Source organism: Oncorhynchus nerka, linkage group LG23 (genome assembly GCF_034236695.1).
Source record: "Oncorhynchus nerka isolate Pitt River linkage group LG23, Oner_Uvic_2.0, whole genome shotgun sequence".
In the NCBI taxonomy this organism is placed as follows: domain Eukaryota; kingdom Metazoa; phylum Chordata; class Actinopteri; order Salmoniformes; family Salmonidae; genus Oncorhynchus; species Oncorhynchus nerka.
Window position 1 is genome coordinate 57,975,765 of NC_088418.1, and position 12,510 is coordinate 57,988,274.

The window sequence follows — 12,510 nt, forward strand, 5'->3', positions numbered from 1 at the left end:
GCTAGGACAGCAGAGTCCCTGCCCATCTTCTAAAAACATCTGAAACCCTACCTCTTCAAACAGTATCTTTAATAATCCTCCTCCTCACATCGACCCCCCCCAAACAACAAAAAAAGTAATAATAATAATAAATGACAGAAAATGCTAAGTGACTTAAATGTAAATGAATATTTGACTAAAACATTCTGTAACATTTGTATACGATCACATGTTTCTCTATATTATACTTGGGAACAGATTTCTTCAATTAAAATCACTTGGAAATGATTCCCTGTTGTTTTTAGTCTATTATGTCCAACTTTATAAAGTGTTATTATTTGAACATAACACCTTCAAGTCTGGAAACCAAATAGAAATCCATTGCTCCACAATAAAGACCAATTTTCAAAACTCAGATTAAGCCTAGTCATAGACGAAAAAGCATTTTCAACGGAAAGTCTCCTTTGAACATGCTTTTTACTTTTTAGCCAGAAAACAAGATGTTTACCGACTGGTTTTGATCCTCTCAGTCATGGAACAGCAAGTGGACTTAATGTTATGTACACACAGTGTAAATAAAAAAATACATAGCAATAGGGGTGTTAGTAAGTTGACTTTTTTTATTGAACTTGATAATTGATATATTACAAATGGAGAACACAAATTGTTACAAATGACAATAACTACATTTTCAAATGAAGACAATCAGTTTGACGGCAGATGACACAAACTAGGAGTGTTTTGTAAAATCCCTCGACCCCCCCCCCTCCCACTGTATTCACTAAGGCCTGGTCAATCATCACAGCAGCGAACACAAATGTATAATGGCCAACGGAAAGTCCTTATCAAGCACTGAACACAACAATTAAATTCAGGTTCATCTGAATCAGAGGGATTTGGCTGGGGAGCAGGGTTTGGTGGAGGAGCAAGGCCAGGCTGGGGAGCAGGGTTTGGTGGAGGAGCAGGGCCAGGCTGGGGAGCAGGGTTTTGCTGAGTGCTACCATCACTGTACTGTATGAGGTACTCGGGGTAAACCTGATGCGTTTCAAAAACTACAAACACTCTGGGGTCTTGAATGTTGTCCACACAGCTGTCATAGAAGCTGGATCCTCCGGTTTCTTTAGGAGGTGGTTTCTCATATCTGGAGTTTCCCACAGTGTAGTCTCCCACCAGCACCTGACAAACAAACATGGACCTCAATCCTGACTGGCTGGTGTATGCGTGTGAGTACTTAGCATCCCTAGCAAAGTAACTTCCTGAAAATAAGAAACATTAGACAACATTTAGCCCAGTATTTAAAAAAAAATCTGCTTTTTATATATATCTTTTGTCCACACTGACAGTAAGGAAAAATAAAATTACAACATTTATTAAACCAGTTGTGTTCAGAGACATTTCATTATGTAAGAATGTGTGACTTCACTTTTAGAGAACACATTTTAAATTATATTATTTATCCCATAATGATATTCAATACACACAGACATAGACAAGCAAATTGTCAATACAACATTTATTAAGTCTCTCTGGATAAAAGTGTCTGCTAAATTACTAAAATATAAATGTCAAATTAATTTGGATTTATTGAAACATTGCATACATAGGACTGGCATCCTACCTTTTCCGTAGGAAGTTCCATTCTTTCCACATATTCTCCAGTCAAAGTTGTCTCTGCAAATACTGTCAAAGTATTTGGAGTCAGTACCATGGAAAAGCTGCTTCTCATTGATGCTTGTCAAGGAAGATTTCATTTGATCTCTTTGTCTAAAAAGGAATATTCGTGAATCAACCTATTTTAGTGTGCCATTATTTACATTTAATAAGACTAACAAATGTGTCATTAAAATGGTAAATGCAGAATCACTGTACAGTTGCATAAATCAAGGCTAACATCATAAAATAACTAATTAGAAGCTGCATAGTGTTGAAAATCACTTCATTAACTGTGTTATTTCTATTTTGAATTGAGATCAGTTTCAGTAAATATCATCCACATGTTTTCATAATACCAAAATGTTAGCATGATTATCAAAATATGCACTTAAACTGTCAGAGACGTCCACGGTAAGAAGAAAAAACAGATTTGTATTTTGGGTGAACTATTTTTAAAGAGACATACAGCATGTAGAACTTCCATAGGGCTGGGTTTTGTACTCTCTCAATGGTGTGTATTTGAAACCCCACCACAGTTTTCTCAAAAAGGGCCTTGATGTCTTCGTGTTCACCTGTTGAGCTTGACAACATAACTCTCTGTGAAGAAAAACCCTTCGTAAGCTCACTCATAAACAATAATACATGCTTTTAGAAGACACCGTGTGGTACTGCATGCTATACAATTTGTTCAGAACAATATGATGCTGGTTTGTATTCAAACAAGTTAATCTGATAGTTTAATGTAACATCCACAGTGAACATTAACACAATGCATGTATGTTTTATGCTTTTTGGGTGTTTTTCCAATACCTCAAAGCCGATCCCAGGCAATCGAGACTGGTCCCAGAAAGGTGGCACAATCGAAGTGTTGGTATTGGATGTGCTTAAGGAAGAAGTGAGGGGATATAGAGGGGTAATTTACACCTTGCATTATCCTTATACGAACAGCTGTGATAGGATTACATTCCGAACAAGGGCCTCACATTTACTTGCAATTACACCTGGGGAGCTATTTTCGGCTGGTGGTAATGAGGCGCAAGTGTCAAACACACGTTAGATTTGACATGACAAAATTGCAATCTATCTCACTGGCACTTTCTAGCCCTTACGCCAGGTTCTGCGATTTACCTGTCTAACATCAACGGGCTTGCGCTGAATTTCAGTGAGGGCAACTACGGATATTTAAGACTGGTCTTAGTGGTAAAGCAATTGGTTATGGCATTGATTTTCCCAACGGAGGCTGACAAAGTAGTCTTATGTAGCCTTATGTGCATCATCAAAATATCACAAACAGTCAGACATTCCCCTGTTTATTTATATTGAACACTATTTGTCCAGGTTCTGTGAAACGTTTGGACTCATTAAGTGTGATGAGATTGTGTTGTGGTTCTGATGGTCGCTTGTTTGTTTGTTTGCTTGGCAATCACCCTGCATTATCACATTCACGCATGCAAAACACTCACTTACACTACTGATTACTGATTACACACACCATTGTATATTATATTTATTTGCTTTAGGTAATAAATATATATCTTTCTACCATTATCTCCACGTTGTCTCCCTTTGTTACGGGCTTTGCCCCTGAAAGGTATCAGTAGCCATGTTTCCATTCAATTATCCAGTCATTATTTTTTGGACATTTAGAAAGTAATTTTGACATTTTACAGTAGGCTTATACCGACTGTACAAAACATTAGGAACACCTTCCTAATATTGAGTTTGCACCCTCTTGCCCTCAGAACAGCCTAAATTCGTCTCGGCATGGACTCCACAGAAATGCTGACCCATGTTGACTCCATTGCTGCTCACATGTGTGTCAAATTAGCTGGATGTCATTTTTGTGGTGGACCATTCTTGGTTCACACCGGAAACTGTTGAGTGTGAAAAACTCAGTAGGGTTGCAGTTCTTGACACACTCAAACCGGTGTGCCTGGCACGACTACCATGTTATTAAAACAGAGCCCCTGGTATTAAAATGTGTGGACATCGACCGGATTGTTTCTGCATACAAGCCACTAGGGACAACGTGAGTGCCTATGTTGTGGATGGGTTAAGGACAGGAATGAACTGGGAGGATTGGGGGTTCAACCCCAGTGATCGGCACTCATTTAGTAATTTTACTTTTTCTGTTTTAACACCATGCCAAACCTTAACCCTTAACTACTCAAGAATTAATGCCTAAATATAGTTTTTTTTTCTTCCCTTTTGTGTAGTCTGACTGGCAGATAAAATACGTCAAAATGTGCTGTAATTAAAGCAGAAACATGCCATAATCTACAGACCGTACCACAGACGGCACCACACTCCGTAATTAAAGCAGAAACATGCCATAATTTACAGATGGCCCCACACTCCGTAATTAAAGCAGAAACATGCCATAATCTACAGACCGTACCACAGACGGCCCCACACTCCATAATTAAAGCAGAAACATCCCATAATCTACATACCGTACCACAGACGGCCCCACACTCCGTAATTAAAGCAGAAACATGCCATAATCTACAGACCGTACCACAGACGGCCCAACACTCCGTAATTAAAGCAGAAACATTCCATAATCTACAGACCGTACCACAGACGGCCCCACACTCCGTAATTAAAGCAGAAACATGCCATAATCTACATACCGTACCACAGACGGCCCCACACTCCGTAATTAAAGCAGAAACATCCCATAATCTACATACCGTACCACAGACGGCCCCACACTCCGTAATTAAAGCAGAAACATGCCATAATCTACAGACCGTACCACAGACGGCCCCACACTCCGCAATTAAAGCAGAAACATGCCATAATCTACAGACTGTACCACAGACGGCCCCACACTCCGTAATTAAAGCAGAAACATGCCATAATCTACAGACGGCCCCACACTCCGTAATTAAAGCAGAAACATGCCATAATCTACAGACCGTACCACAGACTGCCCCACACTCCACAATTAAAGCAGAAACATGCCATAATCTACAGACTGTACCACAGACGGCCCCACACTCCGTAATTAAAGCAGAAACATGCCATAATCTTTCATACGGCCCTACACTCCGTAATTAAAGCAGAAACATGCCATAATCTACAGACCGTACCACAGACGGCCCCACACTCCGTAATTAAAGCAGAAACATGCCATAATCTACAGACGGCCCCACACTCCGTAATTAAAGCAGAAACATGCCATAATCTACAGACCTTACCACAGACGGCCCCACACTCCGTAATTAAAGCAGAAACATGCCATAATCTACAGACCGTACCACAGACGGCACCACACTCCGTAATTAAAGCAGAAACATGCCATAATCTACAGACGGCCCCACACTCCGTAATTAAAGCAGAAACATGCCATAATCTACAGACCGTACCACAGACGGCCCCACACTCCGTAATTAAAGCAGAAACATGCCATAATCTACAGACCGTACCACAGACGGCCCCACACTCCGCAATTAAAGCAGAAACATGCCATAATCTACAGACCGTACCACAGACGGCCCCACACTCCGCAATTAAAGCAGAAACATGCCATAATCTACAGACCGTACCACAGACGGCCCCACACTCCGCAATTAAAGCAGAAACATGCCATAATCTACAGACCGTACCACAGACGGCCCCACACTCCGTAATTAAAGCAGAAACATGCCATAATCTACAGGCCGTACCACAGACGGCCCCACACTCCGCAATTAAAGCAGAAACATGCCATAATCTACAGACTGTACCACATAATCTACAGACTGGCCCCCACACTCCGTAATTAAAGCAGAAACATGCCATAATCTACAGACGGCCCCACACTCCGTAATTAAAGCAGAAACATGCCATAATCTACAGACCGTACAGACACTCCGGCCCATGCCATAATCTACTCCGTAATTAAAGCAGAAACATGCCATAATCTACAGACTGTACCACAAATGGCCCCACACTCCGTAATTAAAGCAGAAACATGCCATAATCTACAGACGGCCCCACACTCCGTAATTAAAGCAGAAACATGCCATAATCTACATACCGTACCACAGACGGCCCCACACTCCGTAATTAAAGCAGAAACATGCCATAATCTACAGACCGTACCACAGACGGCCCCACACTCCGTAATTAAAGCGTAATTAAAATGGGCAGCCATAATTCTGTTGCTGCAGTTACGGCAAGGGATGGTGTTTCATTTGGAGCTTGAGTTGATATTTCCCTTCATCGCGAGAACCAATAATGATTTCAGAACTGCAATGTATTTTTACTGAAGGTTTGTATAAAAATGAAGTGTACATTACATGTCATTGGAGTGCACTTTCCTTTTTTCACGTTAATCGTTTTCCCTTTTCCATTGACCTTATGCCTGTCGTGTTTCTAATACATTGATATATTGTCACTCAATTAATCAAGGAAATGTTATGATCCAAAAACATATCATGGGAAAACGTCATTCTTTTCACAATTTTTCAAAAAGTTAGGCATCAACCAATTGACGCTTATGTCAATTGGTCATGCTCCCAGTCGGCTTTGTGGTGCGAATGGGAAAATAAAATTGTTACAGAGTTGATGCTTATATCAATATACGTGCAGTCAATGGGAAAAGATGAGCTTCGATGAATTGACGCTTCAACACTGTGACACGTATCTTTACCCATTTGACTGGAATGTCTTTAACCACCCCCTTTATTAGAATGGATTAACCACAGATCATTATCTAGGCTATATTACAGGCAGCATATCATTTTTGATGATGTCATCATATCATCACTATCACATGCCTGTCTCTCGCTCCCCTTTAGACTTTCCCTATCAATTCATTTGATACATTGTGTCTTTGTTACGGATCCCCTGGTACTGCTGCTCATTCCGTATGCCAGTTCCGGAGGTCTACGTCACCAGTCTCTAGGCGTCACTGAACTGTCTCATTATGCACGCCTGGTTCCCTGTCCCCCTGATTAGTAATTGTATATATGTGCCCTCTGTTCACCATTGTCTTGGTCGGTTATTGTTCCCATGTCTGTTGGTCTTGTGAGTACCTGTGCTTTGTTGTCTCGGCTTTCGTGATGCGTGTATTGAGTACTCATTATTACGGGTCTCGTCCAGTGTATTGTTGTGCACTTGTTATTACAGGTCTGGTCCCGTGTATTGTATTTATGGGTCTCACGTTGTATTTTTGGGTGGAGTATTATGACACCTTGTTCCGATGGTATAAACAGGGCTAAAGGTACACTACCGTTCAAAAGTTTGGGGTCACTTAGAAATGTCCTCGTTTTCCATGACAACATACATGAAATGAGTTGCAAAATGAATATGAAATAGTTAAGACGTTGACAAGGTTATAAATAATGATTTTTAATTGAAAAAATAATTGTGTCCTTCAAACTTTGCTTTCGTCAAATCATTTGCAGCAATTACAGCCTTGCAGACCTTTGCCATTCTAGTTATCAATTTGTTGAGCTAATCTGAAGAGATTTCACCCACAAATTGGATCGGCTTGATGGGCACTTCTTACGTACCATACGGTCAAGCTGCTCCCACAACAGCTCAATAGGGTTGAGATCTGGTGACTGTGCTGGCCACTCCATTATATATATACCAGCTGACTGCTTCCTCCCTAAATAGTTCTTGCATTATTTGGAGCTCTGCTTTGGGTCATTGTCCTGTTGCTGGAGGAAATTGGCTTCAATTAAGCTCCGTCCACAGGGTATGGCACGGCGTTGCAAAATGGAGTGATAGCCTTCCTTCTTCAAGATCCCTTTTATCCTGTACAAATCTCCACTTTACCACCACCAAAGCACCCCCAGACCATCACATTGCCAACACCATGCTTGACAGTTGGCATCAAGCACTCCTCCAGCATCTCACGAATGTTCTTCTTTGTGATCCGAACAGCTCAAACTTAGATTTGTCTGTCCAGTGTCTGTTCTTTTGCCCCACTTAATATTTTATTTTTATTGGCCAGTCTGAGATATGGCTTTTTCTTTGCAACTCTGCCTAGAAGGCCGGCAACCTGGAGTCACCTCTTCACTTTTGACGTTGAGACTGGTGTTTTGCGGGTACTATTTCATGAAGCTGCCAGTTGAGGACTTGTGAGGCGTTTGTTTGTCAAACTAGACACTCTAATGTACTTGTCCTCTGGCTCAGTTGTGCACCGGGGCCTCCCACTCCTCTTTCTATTCTGTTTAGAGCCAGTTTGCGCTGTTCTGTGAAGGGAGTAGTACACAGCGTTGTACCAGATCTTCAGTTTCTTGGCAATTTCTCACATTAAATAGCCTTCATTTCTCAGAACAAGAATAGACGGACGAGTTTCATAAGAAAGATCTTTGTTTCTGGCCATTTTGAGCCTGTAATTGAACCCACAAATGCTGATGCTACAGATACTCAACTAGTCTAAAGAAGGCCAGTTGTATAATGCTTCATTAATCAGAACAACAGTTTTCAGCTGTGCTAACATAATTGCAAAAGGGTTTTATAATCATCAATTAGCCTTTTAAAATTATAAACTTGGATTAGCTAACACAACGTGCCATTGGAACACAGGAGTGATGGTTGCTGATAATGGGCCTCTGTACACCTATATAGATATTCCATCAAATAAAATCTGCCGTTTCCAGCTACAGCAGTCATTTACAACATTAACAATGTCTAGTGGTGTGGGGGCTGTGCTTTGGCAAAGTGGGTGGGGTTATATCCTTCCTGTTTGGCCCTGTCCGGGGGTGTCCTCGGATGGGGCCACAGTGTCTCCTGACCCCTCCTGTCTCAGCCTCCAGTATTTATGCTGCAGTAGTTTATGTGTCGGGGGGCTGGGGTCAGTTTGTTATATCTGGAGTACTTCTCCTGTCCTATTCGGTGTCCTGTGTGAATCTAAGTGTGCGTTCTCTAATTCTCTCCTTCTCTCTTTCTTTCTCTCTCTCGGAGGACCTGAGCCCTAGGACCATGCCCCAGGACTACCTGACATGATGACTCCTTGCTGTCCCCAGTCCACCTGGCCATGCTGCTGTTCCAGTTTCAACTGACCTGAGCCCTAGGACCATGCCCCAGGACTACCTGACATGATGACTCCTTGCTGTCCCCAGTCCACCTGGCCATGCTGCTGCTCCAGTTTCAACTTCCACCTGACTGTGCTGCTGCTCCAGTTTCAACTGTTCTGCCTTATTATTATTCGACCATGCTGGTCATTTATGAACATTTGAACATCTTGGCCATGTTCTGTTATAATCTCCACCCGGCACAGCCAGAAGAGGACTGGCCACCCCACATAGCCTGGTTCCTCTCTAGGTTTCTTCCTAGGTTTTGGCCTTTCTAGGGAGTTTTTCCTAGCCACCGTGCTTCTACACCTGCATTGCTTGCTGTTTGGGGTTTTAGGCTGGGTTTCTGTACAGCACTTTGAGATATCAGCTGATGTACGAAGGGCTATATAAATAAATTTGATTTGATTTGGTTTGATTTGATACACTGTATTTCTGATTAATTTGATGTTATTTTAAAATGGACAAAAAATGTGCTTTTCATTCGAAAACAAGGACATTTCTAAGTGACCCCAAACGTTTGAACGGAAGTGTAGCTATTACAAATTTGGAGGCATAAACTTCCCAGACCATATATTCCCCCAGCAACGGGAGGTCAAGTGTCACCTTGGTCTCTCCTGTCTGTGACCTAACATTTCCTTACTGTTTGTCCCTCTTCATATCCTCCCGATCTACTACATCTCTACCACTAATGTACTACTATACAAAAAAATGTATATAGGCTTATATATTTTTTTTAAAGCATAATTGCTTAATTAAATGATCTTGCCTAGATTATTTGAATGTGGTATTAATTACATTAGCTGTATTTCACTCTTACCAAATTGCTCTCTGAACATCTATGGCAGAGTTGAAGATCGGCCGTCTTCTGACCCATCTTTGGGTGTGTGAGCTCTTGTTACTCTGGATCATGTCTAAAAAAGAATATCTTTCTCAGTTCAATATCTTTCTCAGTTCATCTTGAAAGTAAACTTGTTCTCAGGTTAAATAAAGATAAAATAAATAAATAAAATAAAAGATACTAAAGCAGGTAGATAATATCAGCCTACCTTCCAAATTGACTTCATAGGTGTGTCGTCCAGCAGTGAACTCAAACACTGAGCCAAGAGAGGGATCACTGTACACCCTCTCTAGGTCCTCCATAGTCTTAGTGTACACACACACACACACACACACACACACACACACACACACACACACACACACACACTTTAGGGATACTTTCTTTCTTCCTTTCTTTGTGCCATATTAGAGGGTGAAATTAGGTATCACTACATACTGATGACCAAAATGCATTCCAGCATTCATCCTCTTCTTCCCAGTACCAAGCCCACTTGGTAGCAAGGACAGCTTCTGGTTGGTCCAGGGAGGAAACCGTAGCAAGTCGCCGAACTTTGCTGTGACCGTGGATCATGAGGATAAAATTCACCGGTGGTATTCCATGGCTAGGGCATAAAAAAACACATTATAATTCATTTGAAACATTTTGTAATTGTCTCTCAGTTAAAAATATATGTTTTGGGCATACATACCTCTCTGTCTTTGCTGGGTCACAGTAGTCTCTCTCAATGCCCTCATTATCTGGGATACGTGACCAGCCACATCCATTCTCCACCTCCCATTGATATGGCATAGAAGAATGGATGCCCATACATTTATCTTAAATATAAATCAATATCAGTGCAATAAACCCATAACGATTAAGTCAGGGAAATTAGAACACCAATGTGTTTGTCAAAGAACAAATATTCCCTCAATAATAATAATAATAATAATAATAATACCTCCAGTGTTATACTGTACCTCCTTTAAAGCAACATCCAAAAATGTAGTCATGACAAATTTCATTTTTTTCTGGAAAAAGTATTTCACATTTCAATTTCTGATTAGTTTGCAAAGTAAGCTTGAAAGTTATTTTTAGAACACACAATGCCAAAATTCAGTTAAATAAACAAGACATGACATTCTAGACTCTCATTATTGTGAGTTTATCTCTGTTCTGGATAGTAGTCTCAAAATAAATGTTTTTATTTACCATTAATACAAATGATTCAGGATTCTGTAATTATGCGTCAATTTATTAGCTCAGGGAAAGTTAAATAATATGTAGATAAAGTTGGGCACATTTGCTGCACCTTTCATGATTTTATGAAATTGGGAGGTCTGTAGGAAAGTCTCAGCAAGTCCCATGGATTCATTGATAGGCCCAACGATCTCAATCTCTCTTTTATCCGCATCCTCACATATACGAACAAAACGTACAGACATACTGTGTGCAGAGATACAATAAGAAGAAGAAGAACAACCACAACAACTACAAAAATTACAACAGGTCATTCAGTCAGTTTACAAGGGTCGGTATAGGTTTAGGGTATAACAGTAAACATATCAGAGGTCTAGCAATTATTATTATATACCTAATATAATATTAATAAAATAATCATGTAATACATTTATATTGATGTATATATAATCATGTCATATTTTATTTATGCTTAATATCAGTTACTTATGAGACCTGTGTACAGGTGTTTGCTTCAGCTGCATAATGATCATCCTTTGAGAGGGCATTTGAAGTCGGATCCATTGTACTTTTACTTAAATGTACATCAAATCAACGAAACAAATCTTGACTATATATAAAAGTAAAAGTAAGCCAAAGCCTTGTAATTATTATGATAAGCCAAATCATACTTTGCCCTTTGATGGTAGTAAATTAAAAATGGACTCAGCCCTCTGACCTCTGACTTTATGAGAAACTGCATCTGAGCCATTAGGAGCCTAAAAACACCTTACCTTGTAAGATACAGCCTCAAGTGTGCTCTGAGATTGTCACGCAGATAAATGTTGTTTATAGGCTATCATACAAGGAAATGGCAAATGGCTTACTGTAAATTACTATGATAAGCCAAATCATACTTTGCCCTTTGATAGTAGTAAATTAAAAAATACCTGACTCAGCCCTCTGACCTCTGACTTTATGGTTGGTTATATGCCGCGTTCACGTAGTAGTCAGAACTAGGAAACTCTGACATTTCCGACATGCTTACAACTACTGGTTGTAGTTATACACAACACGTTCAACGAATCAGCATGTCAGAAATGTCAGAGTTCCGAATAGCGTGTGAAGGTGCCAATAGTCGGACGGCTCTGCTGGGAGATCGTGGAAATTGTTTCCCATTAGTACTGATGCAGAGACTTGACTGTCCGAATGCTTCCCATCCCAAACAGTTTGTGCACTATGACATTTTTTAAATGTTTTGGTCTTCGGTGTGGGTTTTTACTGCTGTTTGTGCACAAGGCATTTTTTCTTGAGGCAAGCCGAAGTCAGTAGCCAAAGTCTACGCCCCTTCAATAATTGCTCAACAGTAAGGATTCTTAAATTGTGTTTTTGGCATTCAACGGCAAGTTTTCGTGCACATTTTTTCACGTGAGAAATACTGCACCAAACATCTTAGTTAGATGTAAAATTGCATTTGACCCATGTGATAGCCCACAGATGGTCAGCCATCCAAACAATGTCATAAATCGTGATTGAGTCATCACGCTGTTCCTCGGCGCCAGCAAGTCGCTAGAAGCATCTGCCTCTACTGGCCTACAGCGCCGTTGGAAAGTATTCACACCCCTTTATGTCACGCCTTGGTCTTAGTATTTTGTGTTTTCTTTAATTATTTGTTCAGGCCAGGGTGTGACATGGGGTTATTGTATTGTCGTATTGGGGTTTTTGTAGGCATTTTTTTAGTAGGGATTGTGGGATGTGCAGATTGGTGTAATATTCCCTGATTTCAGTTCTGTTGGCTTGGCCTGGCTCAGTCCATCTCACAATGTGGCCTGCCCACACAACCCCTGGAATTATTTGTAT

General features: G+C 40.6%; 1 protein-coding gene across 1 annotated transcript; it reads right to left on the minus strand.

Annotated features, from left to right (window-relative positions):
• Positions 1–644: 644 nt before the first annotated feature.
• Positions 645–10,573, minus strand: LOC115107113 (protein mono-ADP-ribosyltransferase PARP12-like). The gene is made up of 9 exons (XM_029630512.2): positions 10,452–10,573; positions 10,181–10,307; positions 9,928–10,093; positions 9,698–9,794; positions 9,469–9,562; positions 2,443–2,515; positions 2,099–2,229; positions 1,598–1,743; positions 645–1,235 (listed from the first exon to the last, which is right to left on the minus strand). Exons 2-9 carry the CDS (start codon positions 10,297–10,299, stop codon positions 772–774), a joined length of 1,290 nt encoding a protein of 429 aa, XP_029486372.2. The 5' UTR covers positions 10,300–10,307; positions 10,452–10,573; the 3' UTR covers positions 645–771.
• Positions 10,574–12,510: the final 1,937 nt, after the last annotated feature.